The sequence below is a fragment of the Scyliorhinus canicula genome, chromosome 9 (assembly GCF_902713615.1).
Source record: "Scyliorhinus canicula chromosome 9, sScyCan1.1, whole genome shotgun sequence".
Classification (NCBI taxonomy): domain Eukaryota; kingdom Metazoa; phylum Chordata; class Chondrichthyes; order Carcharhiniformes; family Scyliorhinidae; genus Scyliorhinus; species Scyliorhinus canicula.
The window spans coordinates 37,538,239-37,555,549 of NC_052154.1; the positions used below are offsets into that span (position 1 = coordinate 37,538,239).

Consider the following 17,311-nt stretch of genomic DNA (forward strand, 5'->3'; position numbering starts at 1 on the left):
GGACAGTGAAAAGTACTTTTCGGCGTGCAGCTCAAACAGATCATTTTAGTACATGAAAATAAAATACGTAATAGGGCAACACAAGGTACACAATGTAAATACATATGCACCAGCTTCGGGTGAAGCATACAGGAGTGTAGTATTAATCAGATCAATCCATGAGAGGGTCATCTAGGAGCAGCGCCGGCCCTAGGGTTGCTGGCGCCCCGGGCAAGCTGAACTTCGGCGCCCTTCGGGGGGGGGGGGGGGGGGGGGGGGGGAGGCGGGGGGGGGGGCCGAGGCGGGCGGGGGGGCGGGGCCGAGGCGGGCGGGGGAGCGGGGGGGGGGCCGAGGCGGGGGGGGAGGCGGGCGGGGCCGGGGCGGGGCCGAGGCAGGCGGGGCCGAGGCGGGGGCGGGCGGGGCCGAGGCGGGGGGGGGGGGGGCCGAGGCAGGGGTTAGATAGAGGAAACGAACTAAATTGCACTTTAACCAGTCCTATCAGCTCCTCATGCACAGTTCATCCCAACTGATCCTAACCCTCCCACAATACAATGACTGGCCCCTCCACCAATTACACTTACTGGTCCTAGACACCAAACACCACCCCCTCCTACCCTTACACTGACTCTTACCCCTTTAAGCTGATCCTCTCCACATTACACTGACCCCATCTCATCGTTAATGATCACCTCCTGCCATGTTATTGAGCCCCTTCTTCAACACTCCGACCCAGACACCCTGCCAACCACCCCCAGCCTCAATTACTGACCTGATCCCAGATTCTTCCTGATAGACTGACCAGATCCCAGGACATCCACGCCACTTGATTCTCACTCTTTGTGCAGATTTCCTGACCACCCACAGAACACATTAGGTGTTTGGGTGAGTGTTGAAACGGGACTCCGTACCTCGCACACACTGTGCAGATCTTCAATGAATATCTTCATTCTCGGCGGGGGGGGGGGGGGGGGGGGGGGGGGGCCGAGGCGGCGGCGGAGGGGGGGGGGGCGAGGGCGGACGGAAGGGGGGGGGCGGGCGGACGGAAGGGGGGGGGGGGGGCGGACGGAAGGGGGGTGGAGGGGCGGGCGGACGGAAGGGGGGGCGGGCGGGCGGGGGGGTCGCCCTGGGGGAGGGCGGCCACTGCGCATGCGCTGGTTGGCACCGGCCCAACTGCGCATGCGCGGGACCCGAGTCTCTGGCGCCCCCTAACACATGGCGCCCCGGGCGACTGCCCGAGTTGCCGGTGCCTTGGGCCGGCCCTGTCTAGGAGTCTGGTAACAGCGGAAAAAAAGCTGTTTTTGAATCTGTTTGTGCGTGTTCTCAGACTTTTGTATCTCCTGCCCGATGGAAGAAGTTGGAAGAGTGAGTAAGCCGGGTGGGAGGGGTTTTTGATTATGCTGCCCGCTTTCCTAAGGCAGCAGGAAGTGTCAATAGAGTCAACAGATGGAAGGCGGGTCCGTGTGATGGATTGGGCTATGTTCACAACTCTCTGAAGTTTCTTGCGGTCTTGGGCCGAGCAGTTGCCATACCAGGCTGTGATGCAGCCGGATAGGATGCTTTCTATGGTGCACCTGTAAAAGTTGGTAAGAGTCAGTGCGGACATGCCGAATTTCCTTAGTTCCTCAGAAAGTATAGGCCGGTTGTGCTTTCTTGGTGGTAGTGTCAAAATGGGTGGACCAGGACAGATGGTTGGTGATGTGCAGGAATTTGAAGCTGTCAACCATCTCCATCTCTGCTGCGTTGATGCAGTCAGGGGTGTGTACAGTACTTTGCTTCCTGAAGTCAATGACCAGCTTTAGTTTTGCTGCCATTGAGGGAGAGATTGTTGTTGTTACACCACTCCACTCTCTATCTCCCTCCTGTAGTCTGACTCTTCGTTGTTCGAAATCCTGCCCACTATGGTTGTGTCGTCAGCAAACTTGTAGATGGAGTTGGAGCCAAATTTTGCCACACAGTCGTGCGGGTATAGGGAGTATAGTAGGGGGCTAAGTGTGCAGCCTTGCGGGGCCCCGGTATTGAGGACGATCGTGGAGGAGGTGTTGTTGTTTATTCTTACTGATTGTGGTCTATGAGTCAGAAAGTCGAGGATCCAGTTGCAGAGTGAGGAGCCAAGTCCTAGGTTTTGGAGCTGGGATATGAGCTTGGCTGAGATTATGATGTTGAAGGCGGAGCTGTAGTTAATAAATAGGAGTCTGATGTCGGAGTCCTTGTTTTCGAGATGCTCCAGGGATGAGTGTAGGGCCAGAGAAAAGACTCTGCTGTGAACCGGTTTTAGCGGTATGTGAATTGCAGTGGATTTTGGCATAGAACATAGAACAGTACAGCACAGAACAGGCCCTTCGGCCCTCAATGTTGTGCCGAGCCATGATCACCCTACTCCAGCCCACATATCCACCCTATACCCAAACAAGCCCCCCCTTAACCTTACTTTTATTAGGACACTACGGGCAATTTAGCATGGCCAATCCACCTAACCCGCACATCTTTGGACTGTGGGAGGAAACCGGAGCACCCGGAGGAAACCCACGCACACAGGGGGAGGACGTGCAGACTCCACACAGACAGTGACCCAGCCGGGAATCGAACCTGGGACCCTGGAGCTGTGAAGCATTTATGCTAACCACCATGCTACCCTGCTGCCCCAATCTTGGACTATGGAGTTGATGTGCCTCATGACCAACCTGTCTAAGAACTTCATTACGATCGATATTGGGGCCACTGGACGGTAGTCATTGAGTCACATTGCTTGGTTCTTCTTTGGCACCGTTGTATGATGGTGGTCGTCTTGAAGTAGGTGGGGACTTCGGAACGGAGTAGGGAGAGGTCGAAGATGTCCACAAACACATCTGCCAGCTGGCCCGCGCAGACCGCATTGATTGTTAAATCGCTCTGTGATTGTAAATTCCTTAATATGCCCCTCAATATGCTAGAGACGTCTGTTGATTTAAAGTAAAATCCCTACTCTAAAATAATAGAGGAATTTTGGATCTCGTAAGTGACTTCATTATTTCTTAACAAGCTTCATTTCTTCTTAACTATATTGTTCAATAGTAACCATGGGCATTGTTTTCTTCCAAACAGGAGACACTCCATACTTGAAACCTGATCGGGCCTTTGAAGGGACAACCACAGATGTTGGAAAAGCAGTGTTGGCAGTCTACAGTGGCCTCTTTGCATATGGTGGCTGGTGAGGCTATTTGATGTCATATGTAATTAGCGTCACATTAACTTAAGGAACCGTTCATTTAAAAATTCCAATGAAGAGGAAATTTAGAGTGGCCAATCCACCGACCCTGCACATCTTTGGGTTGTGGGGATGAGACCCATGCAGATACAGGGAGAATGTGCAAACTGCACACTGACAGTGACCTAGGGCTGGGATCGAACCCGGACCCTCAGTGACGTGAGGCAGCAGTGCGAACCTCTGTGCCACCATCCCACCTTTATTGCAGTGTTGACAGTAGTTTTAATTTGCTCCCCCAATTGCCATCATGTTCTCGCCTTGCTTTCATTGGCAACTTTCAGGGAAGCCCAGCTCCAGAAATCTGTGAATACGGCGTTAAACTTAAAACTTGGTTGTGGGTTTGGAATGGTGCTGCTTAAGTGACCATGGGACTGCAAATTTGTAAAAGCTAGCCTGTTATGCACACAATTTTGTTAGAATTATGTTTGTTGAAGTTTAATTTAACTTTTCTTTCATTGTAGGAATTACTTGAATTTTGTCACGGAAGAAATGATCGAACCATTTAAGTGAGTGCAGCAACATTTCTGGATTAAACATCATGATGTTCTTCAGCCACTTTAAATCTTAGATGAAGTTGTTGCTCACCTTCTCACTCTGAGTTTATCTCTTGCCAGGTAGTCAAAGAGGAACTTTAAAAAACAGTGAAGTCTGCGTTTGACAATTGTTTCACAGTCCTATCAAAAATAGAAAGACTCGATCAAAACATGAGTAGAAACGGAGCACAATTAACCTCTATCCTAGCAATATGCAAGTTGCTTTTGGCTTTTTGCAATAATTGGTATTGATAATTAGAAACATTTTGAATCTTAAGAAATAATTTTGCATTGGCAGTTTTGTGGCATTGAGTTTACTGTCGGGAGGATAATATTTTTATTAAGATTTTGAAGTGTATTCCCCATATCGGGTAAAATATTGATCTAGAAAGGTAACCAAAACCTTCTTCATCTGCACTTTCTTTTTTTATAAATGTTTTTTATTGGGTTTTTGAAAACTTGTCGTATGTACGTTTGGAAACATTAATGCTTCAGCTTTTCAAGCATAGGTTGACCTTGACCGCACATGGTACTTGAGCAGATTGTACTTCTCAATAAATTGACTGGCACTGAGCGTAGTTACACCTCCTAATAAACTTGGAATGCAACATTGGCCTGGAATTTGTGGGCAGTAGCAAAGCAAAGGTGCTTGCCACTGACATCAAAGAAAGCGGCCCACAAAGATCTAACAATCTTCTCATCGTGGAGTTCACATTTTCCAACCTTAGTTTAATTTTGGCAGCAGCAGTAGAGATCTTAACAAGCAGGTTTTGTGTGGTATTACAGTATTAGAAACTGACCCTAAGTCAACAAATCTAAAAATACATTCTGTAATTTAACAGCTGAAGAGGTTGTTCAGCTGTAATTATGACTTAGTGCAACACTAACAATCCAGTTACCCTATTCAACAGGGCAAAACATTTTCAGAAGTTTTTATAGTGAGACTAAAAAGTGGAATTTCATATCAAGTCACTGATTTCTAATTCATTGCTGTCTGTGAGAACCTCAACAGTGTACCCTATAGAGCGGCAGGAAATCACTCTCAGCAACCTCTGGATTTCTGCATTTAACTGCACTGTGGAGGCACTGGAAGGTGCTAGACGAATAATGTCAGTGGAAGCTGACAGTTTCACTGTCATTAAAACTAAAAAATCTGGAACACTTCTATTTTACTTCAAATGGCAATGAAGTGAAACATCGCCACAATTTGCACCATGAAGTGTTAAAGAAGGCCAGCCATTTGTTTTACTTGAGTGAGATGTTCCTGATTCTTTATAGTTAGTTAGGAAATTAAGTTTAGTTTAGCAGTGTCTTAGAGCATGTCCTAAACATGGGCATACAAATTTTGTGGCTTTGTTTAAGTCCTGGTGTAAGTTTTAAGAGCTTTCTTTTTTATCAACTTTCCATGAAAATGAGTTCCTCTTTATTTGTCCCATAATTCGTTTGCTAGTTATTTTAAAAGAACAATCTATGCTTCTACATTCTCCACCTGATAACTGGAGCCTCTCATTCCTGATGTCCTTTTGTTAAACCTCCTAAGTGACCTTTCCAACACTGACACCCTTCCTGAAGGGTGGTACCCAGAATTGTATGCAATATTCCAGCTGCGGCCCAAGTAGAGATTTTTTTTTAAAAAGGTTTAGCGCAGCATCTTATGCACTTATTACCAAAGCTAACTACAGCTCAATTTAATTATCCTAGAATATCAGTGATGTTTCCCATTACTACAACAGTTCCTTCAGCTCCACAACCTATTAATTGATTTGTAACATCTCGGCCTGCTTAGCTTTTGAACAGATTGAGAAAACACAGTCAACTATAATTGGCTTTAAAGCTATTGAATAAAGGCAGTTATCTCAAAGCTCCAATAAACAAACATTCATTCCACAAAAAGAGCTAAACATTCTTGTTTGCGACAAAATTATACTGGGTGTTTATGTGGGTCTGGTGCTTACTAATGTAATTCCTGAATGTTAATGTCTTGGATCTTTGCCTTGTGTAGTGTGTGCAATGCAAACTGCGCTGTTTGATTAATAATTGCCTGTGCTTCATGGCCACGCTGTGAGAACTATACAATAAGTGACTCCTGCCTGTTGCTCTAAAAAAGATGAATATGATTTTCATGAAAATATAAATTTTCACCCATCAGTAATTTTCTTTTTGTTCCTCAGGAATTTGCCTCGGGCTATTATCATCTCCTTGCCGATAGTAACAATTGTCTATGTGTTGACCAATATGGCGTATTTTACTACGTTGTCTCCTGAGTTAATGCTACAAACAGAGGCTGTTGCTGTGGTAAGTGATTACAGGTGAATGATCATGAGGCAGCCTGATAGTTTGAAACATTCCCACAAAGGAATTTACATTCCATTTACATGGGCAGCACGGTAGCACTGTTCCAGCTCCAGGGTCCCGGGTTCGATTCCCTGGCTTGGATCACTGTCTGTGTGGAGTCTGCACGTTCTACCTGTATCTGCGTGGGTTTCCTCCGAGTGCTCCGGTTTCCTCCCACAAGTCCCGAAAGACGTGCTTGTTAGGTGAATTGGACATTCTGAATTCTCCCTCTGTGGACCTGAACAGGTGCCGGAATGTGGTGACTAGCGGATTTTCTCAGTAACTTTATTGCAGTGTTAATGTAAGCCTACTTGTGACAATAAAGATTATTATTACGTGTTGCCCAAAATGATTGGCAGAAGACTAAGCCTTTGCATGGTTTCAAACCTTGCAAAATAGGGACTTCTGTGTGTTTGACTAGTTTTACGTACTTGCCACTAGCATTTAAATCTGGTTTTTGATTCATTGCAATAATTTGCACTGGAGATAGCTCCATAACTTGTAGGATTGTGTAACTTTCAGACAGGGAGAACTTGTGGCATGGGATAACAAAGCTGAGTTTCTATTCCAGTGCCTGCCATTTGTATTCAAATTCTGGGGCGGGATTCTCCGATAATCGGCGCAATGGCCAAAACCCGGCGCCAAAAACACCGCGAATCACTCCGGCGTTGGGCCCCCCGAAACGGAGCAAATTCTCCAGCTGGGAATGGGCTAGCAGCGGCGTGACGCCATTTGCGACGGCGTCACCTGTCACGGATGCACGGAGTTTTAAAAAAAAAAAAGTTTTTATTGAAATTTTTACAAAATATAAACATCTCAACTCTATTAACAAAACAACCGCGGTAACACCCCAAGAACAATACCCACCCAACTCTAAAAGCAACTACAAACAAAAGAAAAAAACAAAAGAACACCCAAACAACAAAAGGGAAAGAGATAACACCCGCCACATCCCACAAACCCATGTACACAGTTCTCCCTCCCACCGATCCAAACCCCCCCCCCCGGGTTGCTGCTGCTGCCGGCCTATTTCCCTACCGTTCCGCCAGGAAGTCCAGGAAAGGCTGCCACCGCCTAAAGAACCCTTGTACTGATCCCCCTCAGGGCAAATTTCACCTTCTCCAATTTAATGAACCCCGCCATATCATTGATCCAGGCCTCCATGCTTGGGGACCTCGCATCCTTCCATTGGAGCAAGATCCTCCGCCGGGCTACTAGGGACGCAAAGGCCAGAACACCGGCCTCTTTCGCCTCCTGCACTCCCGGCTCCACTGCAACCCCAAAAATTGCGAGTCCCCAGCCTGGCTTGACCCTGAATCCCCACCTCGACACCGTCCTTGCTACCCCCTTCCAAAACTCTCCCAGCGCTGGGCACGCCCAAAACATATGGGCGTGGTTCGCTGGGCTCCCTGAGCATCTAGCACACCTGTCTTCGCCCCCGAGAAACCTACTCATCCTCGTCCCAGTCATGTGGGCCCTATGCAGCACCTTGAACTGTATGAGGCTAAGCCTCGCACAGGAAGAGGAGGAATTCACTCTCTCCAGGGCATCCGCCCACGTCCCCTCCTCAATCTCCTCACCCAGCTCCTCTTCCCATTTACCCTTCAGCTCATCCACCTCCTGCATCACCCGGTATATGTCCGAAATCCTCCCTCCTCCAACCCACACCCCCGAGAGCAACCGATCCCGCACCCCTCGTGGGGGCAGCAAGGGGAACCCCTCCACCTGCTGCCTGGCAAACGCCCTCACCTGCATGTACCTAAACATGTTCCCCGGGGGGAGCCCAAACGTCCCCTCTAACTCCCCCAAGCTCGCGAACTCCCCTCGACAAACAGGTCCCTCAACCTCCTAACCCCTGCCCTATGCCAGCCCAGAAATCCGCCATCAATGCTCCCTGGGACAAACCGATGGTTCCCCCGTATCGGGGCCTCCATCGAGCTCCCCATTTCTCCCCTATGCCGTCTCCATTGCCCCCAAATTTTGAGGGCATTCGCCACCAACGGGCTCGTGGTATACCTCATTGGAGGGAGTGGCAACGGCGCCATTACCAGCACCTCCAGGCTCGTGCCCACACATGACGCCGCCTCCATCCTCTTCCATGCTGCCCCTTCCTCGTCCATTACCCACTTACGCACCATCGCTGCGTTGGCAGCCCAATAGTAACCACAGAGGTTGGGCAACGCCAGCCCCCTCCTATCCCTGCCCCGTTCCAGGAACACTCTTCTCACCCTCGGAGTCCCATGCGCCCACACAAATCCCGTGATACTCCTGTTGACCCTCCTAAAAAAGGCCTTCGGGATAAGGATGGGGAGGCACTGGAACAGGAACAAAAATCTCGGGAGCACCGTCATCTTAACGGACTGCACCCTCCCCGCCAGTGACAGCGGTAACATATCCCACCTCTTAAACTCCTCCTCCATCTGCTCCACCAACCTGAGGTTGAGCTTGTGCAGGGCCCCCCACCTCCCAGCCACCTGGACCCCTAGGTACCTGAAGCTCTTCCCTGCCTGCTTCAGTGGGAGCCTACCAATCCCCTCCTCTTGATCCCCCGGATGCACCACAAACAACTCACTCTTACCCAGGTTCAACTTATACCCAGAGAAACCCCCAAATTCACTAAGAATCCTCATCACCTCCGGCATCCCCCCCACTGGGTCCGCCACATACAGCAACAGGTCGTCCGCATACAGCGACGCTCGATGCCCCTACCCACCCCGCACCAGGCCCCTCCAGTTCCCTGACTCCCTCAATGCCATGGCCAGGGGCTCAGTCGCCAACGCGAAGTGCAAGGGGGACAGGGGGCACCCCTGTCTCGTCCCCCGGTACAACCGAAAGTACTCCGACCTCCTCCTATTTGTGGCTACACTCGCCATCGGGGCCTCGTAGAGCAGCCTCACCCACCGGATAAACCCCTCCCCAAACCCAAACCTTTGTGAAGGGAAGGGTGGAGGAGGAGCAGGTGGAGGGACTGGGGGCGCCGATCGAGCTGGAGGAGGTGGTTAAAGGGATAGGGAGCATGCAGTCGGGGAAGGCGCCAGGGCCGGATGGGTTTCCGGCGGAATTTTATAAAAGATATTTGGACCTGTTGGGCCCCCTGTTGGTCCGGACCTTTAACGAGGCAAGGGAGGAGGGGCTTTGCCCCCAACTATGTCACGGGCGCTGATTTCCTTGATCCTGAAGCGGGACAAGTACCCTCTGCAGTGCGGGTCACATAGGCTGATTTCGCTGCTAAACGCCGACGCTAAGCTGCTGGCAAAGATCCTGGCCACTAGAATAGAGGATTGCGTGCCCGGGGTCATTCATGAGGACCTCACCCACCGGATAAACCCCTCCCCAAACCCAAACCTCTCCAACACCTCCCACAAATACTCCCACTCAACCCTATCAAAGGCCTTCTCCGCATCTAATGCCACCACTATCTCCGCCTCCCCTTCCACAGCCGGCATCATAATAACGTTGAGGAGCCTTTGTACGTTTGTATTCAACTGCCTTCCCTTCACAAACCCCGTCTGGTCCTCATGAATGACCCCGGGCACGCAATCCTCTATTCTAGTGGCCAGGATCTTTGCCAGCAGCTTAGCGTCGGCGTTTAGCAGCGAAATCAGCCTATGTGACCCGCACTGCAGAGGGTACTTGTCCCGCTTCAGGATCAAGGAAATCAGCGCCCGTGACATAGTTGGGGGCAAAGCCCCTCCTCCCTTGCCTCGTTAAAGGTCCGGACCAACAGGGGGCCCAACAGGTCCAAATATCTTTTATAAAATTCCGCCGGAAACCCATCCGGCCCCAGCGCCTTCCCCGACTGCATGCTCCCTATCCCTTTAACCACCTCCTCCAGCTCGATCGGCGCCCCCAGTCCCTCCACCTGCTCCTCCTCCACCCTCGGGAATCGCAGCTTGTCCCAAGAAGCGCTCCATTCCACCCCCCTCCACCGGGGGTTCCGACGGGGTACAGTTCCCCATAGAAGTCTCTGAAGACTCCATTAACATCTACTCCCCTCCGCACCACCTTCCCAGCCTTATCCGTCACTCCCCCAATCTCCCTGCCCGCGTCTCGCTTCCGGAGCTGGTGCGCCAGCATCCTGCTCGCCTTCTCCCCGTATTCATACACCGACCCCTGTGCTTTCCTCCACTGAGCTTCCGCCTTTCTGGTAGTCAATAGGTCGAATCTGGCCTGAAGGCTACGCCTCTCCCCCAGCAATCCCTCCTCTGGAGCCTCCGCATATCTCCTATCCACCCTATCAGTCTCTCCCTCTCCCTCTGCTCCCCCCTCTCCCTATGGGTTCGGATGGAGATGAATTCCCCCCATATCACCGCCTTCAATGCCTCCCAGACCGTCCCCACTCGGACCTCCCCGTTGTCATTGGCCTCAAGGTACCTCTCGATACACCCCCGAACCCTCTCGGCCACCTCCTCATCTGCCAGCAGCCCCACCTCCAAGCGCCAGAGCGGACGTTGGTCCCTCTCTTCCCCCAGCCCGAGGTCCACCCAGTGCGGGGCATGATCTGGAATGGCAATGGCGGAGTATTCCACGTCCTCTACCCTCGAAACCAACCCCCTGCTCAGGATAAAAAAAAATCAATCCTCGAGTAGGCCTTATGTGGCAGTAAAACGAGTAATGCACGGGGTTTTTGACCCACGCCGTGCGGTGTCGCAGCACAAAAGACACCGCCCTCCCCCGAGACGCATCAAAATGGCCGCCCGCCGCGCAGCTCCGAGGATCCAGGAGCGGGACAACAAGGTGCTCTTGGACGCAGTGGAGCAGAGGAGGGAGGCCCTGTACCCCGGACACGGCCGCAGGATCGCCCCACGCCTAAGCCGGCGCCTATGGAGGAAGGTGGCAGAGGCCGTCAGCGCCGTGGCTGGAACAGCAAGGACAGGCGCCCAGTGCTACAAGAAGGTCAATGACCTAGTCAGGGCAGCCAGGGTGAGTACCTAACCCCCCCCCCCCCCCCCCCCCCCCCCCCCCCCCCCCCCCCGAGGTGCAGCTGACATGTCTGCACCCACCCATGCAGGCTGCATTGGCAGGATGGGTTGTGAACCTCTGCCAACATACACACAACCGCTGGTCCGCATGTATACCTCTGCCTAACACTGTTGCCCTTTATCCCTGCCACCCACCCGCCCCCCACAGGAGAAGCGCGCACACAACAACTGGTGCGTGAGAGGACCGGAGGGGGTCCAGTTGAAGTGCGACCACTCACCGTTCATGAAGAGAGGGCCGTGGAACTTGCAGGCGGACCGGGAGGTTGCGGATGCAGAGGTCGGGGGCGCACTGCCAAGTGCGATCCCACAGCCTGCCCCCCTTTTCCCCTTCCCCCATATCCCCTGCCCCAGATCCCCCATCCGCTATATCCTCCATATCCCCCTTCCCCATATCCCCCTTCCCCCATACCCCCCTTCCCCCATATTCCCTGCCCCAGATCCCCCATCCGCTATATCCTCCATATCCCCCTTTCCCCATATCCCCCTTTCCCCATATCTCCCCTTCCCCCATACCCCCTTCCCCCATATGCCCCTTCCCCCATATCTCCCCTTCCCCCATATCTCCCCTTCCCCCATATCCCCCTTGCCCCGATCCCCCTTGCCCCGATCCCCGCCTGTGTGTCTAACCATGCTGCTGTATTGTGAGCTGCAGGACCAAACATCGAGGCACCCGTCCCCGCGGATGCCGACCGCCCGCAGGATGATCCTGGGTGGCCACGAGCCAGGGACAGACCCGGAGCACCAGGGAGACGACGCCCCCATCTTGTGCGAGTGCGGCGAAGTCGGCGGGCCAGACCCAGCTACGAGGGGGGCAGCCACAGGAACAGGCCCCCATCGCAGCTGACGCATGACACCCCTACCCAGGACACCCCTACCCAGGACACACCTGCCCAGGACACTGACGCACAGGATGCTGACACACACAACACTGACGCACTTTAGCGATGAGGCTTCTGGTACACTAACTGGTGCGCACAACACCACCGTCCCAGTACAGCAGGTGGAGACAGGAGCAGCCGAGGGGCCGGGAGGTCGGAGGGCATCCCGGCGCGAGCAACTGTCTGCCACCCAGATGGGTCTCGGGTTCCTGGAGTTAACACAGCCACCCATAGACCCAATGCAATCACGGACCAAGGGACGATCGAAGGGGGTGACGGCCGGCTTGCAGCAGCTGCAGACGAAGGTGGAGGAATCCACCTGCATGCAGGAGCAGGGAGTGGGGCCGGTCACACATGTCACGCAGGCCGAAAACTCAAGGGTGGTGTCCACAGTGGAGGCAATGGGTGCGACGGTATCAGACATGGGGAGCAGTATGCGAGGCCTGGGGCCTTCGTGCAGGCCATGGCCCAGTCTCTGCAGGCACTGGCCCAGTCTCAGCAGGCAATGGCCCAGTCTCAGCAGGCACTTGCCCAGTCTCAGCAGGCAGTGACCCAGTCTCAGCAGGCACTGGCCCAGTCTCAGCAGGCACTGGCCCAGTCTCAGCAGGCACTGGCCCAGTCTCAGCAGGCACTGGCCCAGTCTCAGCAGGCCATGGCCCAGTCTCAGCAGGCAGTGGCCCAGTCTCAGCAGGCACTGGCCCAGTCTCAGCAGGCCATGGCCCAGTCTCTGCAGGCAATGGCCCAGTCTCAGCAGGCAATGGCCCAGTCTCAGCAGGCACTGGCCCAGTCTCAGCAGGCCATGGCCCAGTCTCTGCAGGCAATGACCCAGTCTCAGCAGGCCATCGCTGAGGGTATCGGCTCCATTGCCCAGGTGCTGGCCGGCGTCTCCCAGACATAGACAGGGATGGCCAACTCCCTCAGCTCCATGGCTGCAAACCTGCAGACCCTTGTCGATAACAGCAAGGACCTCCAGGACTGGCAGCGCCAGGTGTCGGGGGGGTTGCGGATGGTCGGTCCGTTCGCATCGCCAACCGATGTAGAGACCCGGGGACCATCGGGCATCCTGAGGGAGGAGGAGGTGCTGGGGCCTGTTCCAGGTCCCCCTGTAGGGGAGGTCCCAAAACACCGCGACACCTCGGACCCCCCCCACTTCCGTCCCAGGTGCATCTGGTGGGCAACAGGCAGGACAGGCTGGCAGCTATCCATCCCAGTCGCCCGAGCCGCGGCCTGGCTCATCTAGGCCGGGCTGCCCCAGGAAATGGCCGCCAATGGGATCTGGAGTCAGAAGGCAGAAATCGCAGGAGTCCACCTCCAGTTCTGCTGTACCGTTTTGGGAACCACCTAGACGTAGTCAAAGGGCCCGTAAGGCCAAACAATTAGACACTGAGTAAGTTGGCACGGGTGCAGGGCACAGATTAGTTATTGGGGCTAGGGCACGTGTATGAACAGTTTGTTCTTAAAATCACTTTCACACCAACAGAAGCTGCCTTTGTGCTCTGTCCGATGCATGCGGGGGTGCGGTGTGAGGTGAGCGCCAGTGTGTGTGAAGGGTGATAGAACGTCGGCCTCAGGTGGGTGTGTCCCCCCTCCCCCCTGGACGCCCTCGCCACCTCCCGGGCAGACAGCGGGACCGTGCGCTGCAGTGTCACGGCCGCATGCAGGGACGGTCCGGGTGGAGGGTGGTACTGTGGCCATGGGTCAGGCATTGTCCAACGATGTGGAGCCAGGAGCCCATCGCAGGTCGGGCTGTCATCATCCTCCATGGCCTGCAATAGACACACTTCCACCGGCGACCGTGTGAGCCCGGCCTGTTGTGCCGTAGGTGGATGTGCAATGGAGGGGTTGTGTGCATGCAGGTGGGGTGGGGTGGTTGGTGTTGGGTGGGGGGGTGTGGGTGGTTGGTGGTGGGTGGGTGATGGGGGGGGGGGGGTGAGGGTGGTTGCTGGTGGGTGGGTGGGTGAGGTGAGGGGGTCGGCTGGTGCCGTGGTGTGCAGTCTGCCAATACTTGGCGATTCCCACGCACCCCCCCCCCCCCCCAGCCGGTAACGGTGGGCAGCCTCACGCCCATGTCCAGCCCGTCTGTTCTGACCATTGCCCCCATCCTCCTCATCTGGGGAGGTTTGCGCCTCGTCTTGCTGTTCATCCCCTTCCCCCTCCTCTGCCTGCAGCACATCACCCCTCTGCTGGGCGATGTTCTGCAGGATGCAGCAAACCACAACGATGCGGCCGACCCTATCTGACAGGTACTGGAGGGCCCCTCCAGAGCGGTCCAGGCACCTGAAACGCATCTTCAGCAGCCCAAAGCACCTCTCTATCACACCCCTGGTCGCTGCAAGGGCATCGTTGTAGGCGATCTCCCCGTCAGTCTGTGGCCTCCGTATAGGCGTCTTCAGCCACGACCGCAACAGGTAATCCCTGTCGCCCAGCAACCAGCCCCTCAGCCGGGGCGGTGTCCCTCGAACATGCCGAGGATGTAAGACCGTGACAACACATGAGTCGTGAACATTGGCCCGGGTACCAGGCGCAGACGTGCAGGATAATCATGCGGTGGTCGCAGATCACCTGTATGTTCATGGAATAGGTCCCGTTCCTATTCGTGAACATGGCCCTGTTATCCGCAGGTGGACGCACGGTGACGTGCATCCCCTCGATCGCCCCCTGGACCATGGGCATCCCGACTGCTGCAGCGAAGTCCGCTGCCCGGGTATCCTGGCTGGCTTGGTGCACAGGGAACTGGAGGTAGCGGTCCGCAATGGCATATAGGGTGACTGTCACTGCCCGGATGCACCGATGCATCAACGCCTGCGAGATGCCGGACAGGTCCACACTCGGCGCCTGGAATTCACCTGTGGCATAAATGTTCAGGGCCACCGTAATCTTGACGGCCATGGGGAGAGGGTGTCCTCCCCCAGTGCCACGCGGTGCCAGGTGTGGCATCAGGTGGCAGATATGGGCGACGGTTTCCAGGCTCATCCGGACTCTCCTCCTGCCTGCCGAGCGGGGCCAGTACACACGGGGCCTCATCGGGCGTCTCCGTTGCCGTGGCACCTCCTCCTCCTCCTCGTGCTCTTACTCGTCCTGTCGTGCGGGCGAATCTCCAGCCTGGGCGGCTGCCACCTGCCTCCCTGTGGCACGCTCCTCTGCGGCAGCCTCCGCCGCCTCCCTGTCACGCTCCTGCACCCCCAGGGCAACATGTAGAAATGCGGCTTCCGCCATGGCGGTCAACATTGCTGGGTGATCACCAAACATAACGGCCTGTGGGCAGTCGCCCTCTCCTGTCCACCTCCCCCCCCCCCACTCCACACCCTCCACACACCCCCTACTCCACACAGCCCCCCCACTCCACACAGCCCCCCTACTCCACTCACACGCACCCCCACACCAGACACATACACACCCCCACTCCACACACACACCCACTCCACACACACGCACCCCCACACCAGACACACACACACCCCCACTCCACACACGCGCACCCCCACACCAGACACACACATGCACCCCCACACCAGACACACACACGCACCCCCACACCAGACACACACACGCACCCCCACACCAGACACACACACACCCACACACCCCCACTCCACACACACACCCACTCCACACACCTCCCCCACTCCATACACACACCCCCCACACCACACACACACACACCACCACACACACACCCCTACTCCACACCCCCCGCTCCACACCCCCCACTACTCCACAACCCCCCCCACTCCACACAGCCCCCCCACTCCACACAGCCCACCCACTCCACACACACACACACCCGCTCCACACACACACACACACCCTACTCCACACCCCTCACTCCACACACCCTTATTTTACCAACATTCTGTTGGTAAAATAAACCAATATTCACAATCAAAAATGGATGATAACTGAAAATAGTGTTCAATTCTGGTCGCCACATTATCAGAAGGATGTGGAGGCTTTAGAGAGGGTGCAGAAGAGATTTACCAGGGTGTTGCCTGGTATGAAGGGCATTAGTTATGAGAGGTTGAATAAACTCGGTTTGTTCTCACTGGAACGACGGAGGTTGAGGACCTGATAAAGGTCTACAAGATTATGAGGGGCATAGACAGAGTGGATAGTTAGAGGCTTTTTCCCAGGGTAGAGGGGTGAATTACTAGGGGGCATTGGTTTAAGGTGTGAGGGGCAAGGTTTAGAGTAGATGTACGAGGCAGGTTTTTTTACACAAAGGGTAGTGGGTGCCTTGAACTCGCTGCCGGAGGAGGTGCTGGAAGCAGGGACGATAGTGACGTTTAAGGGGCACCTTGACAAATACATGAACAGGATGGGAATAGAGGAATATGGACCCCGGACGTGTAGATGATTTTAGTTTAGACGGGCAGCATGGTCAGCGCAGGCTTGGAGGACTGAAGGGACTGTTCCTGTGCTGTACTTTTCTTTGTTCTTTGAAAACATGTTGGTATGAAAACAGAAAGTGCTGGAAATTCGCAGCAGGCCAAGCAGGACCTGTGGATAGAGAAACAATTTATGTTTTGAGTCCAATATGACTCTTCTGTGGAAAAATCTTTGTTCTTATTTCAGATCTCTCCAGTCTCTGCAACATTTTGCTATTATTAGAAAATATTTTGGTTCTATATTGCCCAAGTTAGGCACCCTTCAGAGTAAGCATTTAAGCATACAGGTGCACAAAATCTAAAACAAATGTTTACATTTGTCTTTTATGCTGAATTACAATCTGAAGTAGAGCTGTATTCTTTATTTATTTTATGACTGTGTTTTTCCTTGTTTGTGCAGGAGTTTGGAAATATCCACCTGGGAGTGATGGCCTGGGTTGTCCCTGTGTTTGTAGGATTGTCTTGTTTCGGTTCTGTCAATGGATCGCTCTTCACTTCATCGAGGTAAACTGATTAAAATGTTATAATTTTATATTTAGCATTATTACAATGAATAAACATTACATTAATAAGCCTTTTAAACACCTTGTTACATGTTGTAATATGGATTAATGAATCATTGCTTCATTCTTGCAACAAATGGTGGGCGCAATTCTCCGCACTCACGACGGTGCGGAGAATAGCGGGGGTCGTAAATTTTTACGGCCACGCTAGTCTGACGCCCTCCCCGCTATTCTCTCTCTCTCCCCCCCCCCCCCCCCCCCCCCCCCCCCCCCCCCCCCCCCCCCCCCCCCCCACGCCCGACTCCCGACACAAATCGCTGCCGCCGTTTTTCTACGGCGAGCAGCGATTCTCAGCTGGCCGACGAAGTCCAAGCCCTTTACGGCCGTTTTTCCGAACGGCAAACACACCTGGTCTGGCCGTTCGTAAAAACGGCCGTAAAGTTCGGATCTTGGCAACCATGGCACCGATTGGC

At 54.0% G+C, this 17,311-nt stretch overlaps 1 protein-coding gene across 1 annotated transcript in view; it reads left to right on the forward strand.

The window, feature by feature from the left end:
• slc7a5 (solute carrier family 7 member 5) overlaps nucleotides 1-17,311 on the forward strand; it is a 107,172-nt gene that overhangs the window by 64,429 nt on the left and 25,432 nt on the right. Inside the window, exons 3-6 of the mRNA XM_038806523.1 lie at nucleotides 3,061-3,166; nucleotides 3,685-3,729; nucleotides 5,928-6,051; nucleotides 16,736-16,839. Of these exons, the coding sequence (XP_038662451.1) occupies nucleotides 3,061-3,166; nucleotides 3,685-3,729; nucleotides 5,928-6,051; nucleotides 16,736-16,839 (379 nt within the window). The remainder of the gene's footprint in view (nucleotides 1-3,060; nucleotides 3,167-3,684; nucleotides 3,730-5,927; nucleotides 6,052-16,735; nucleotides 16,840-17,311) is intronic.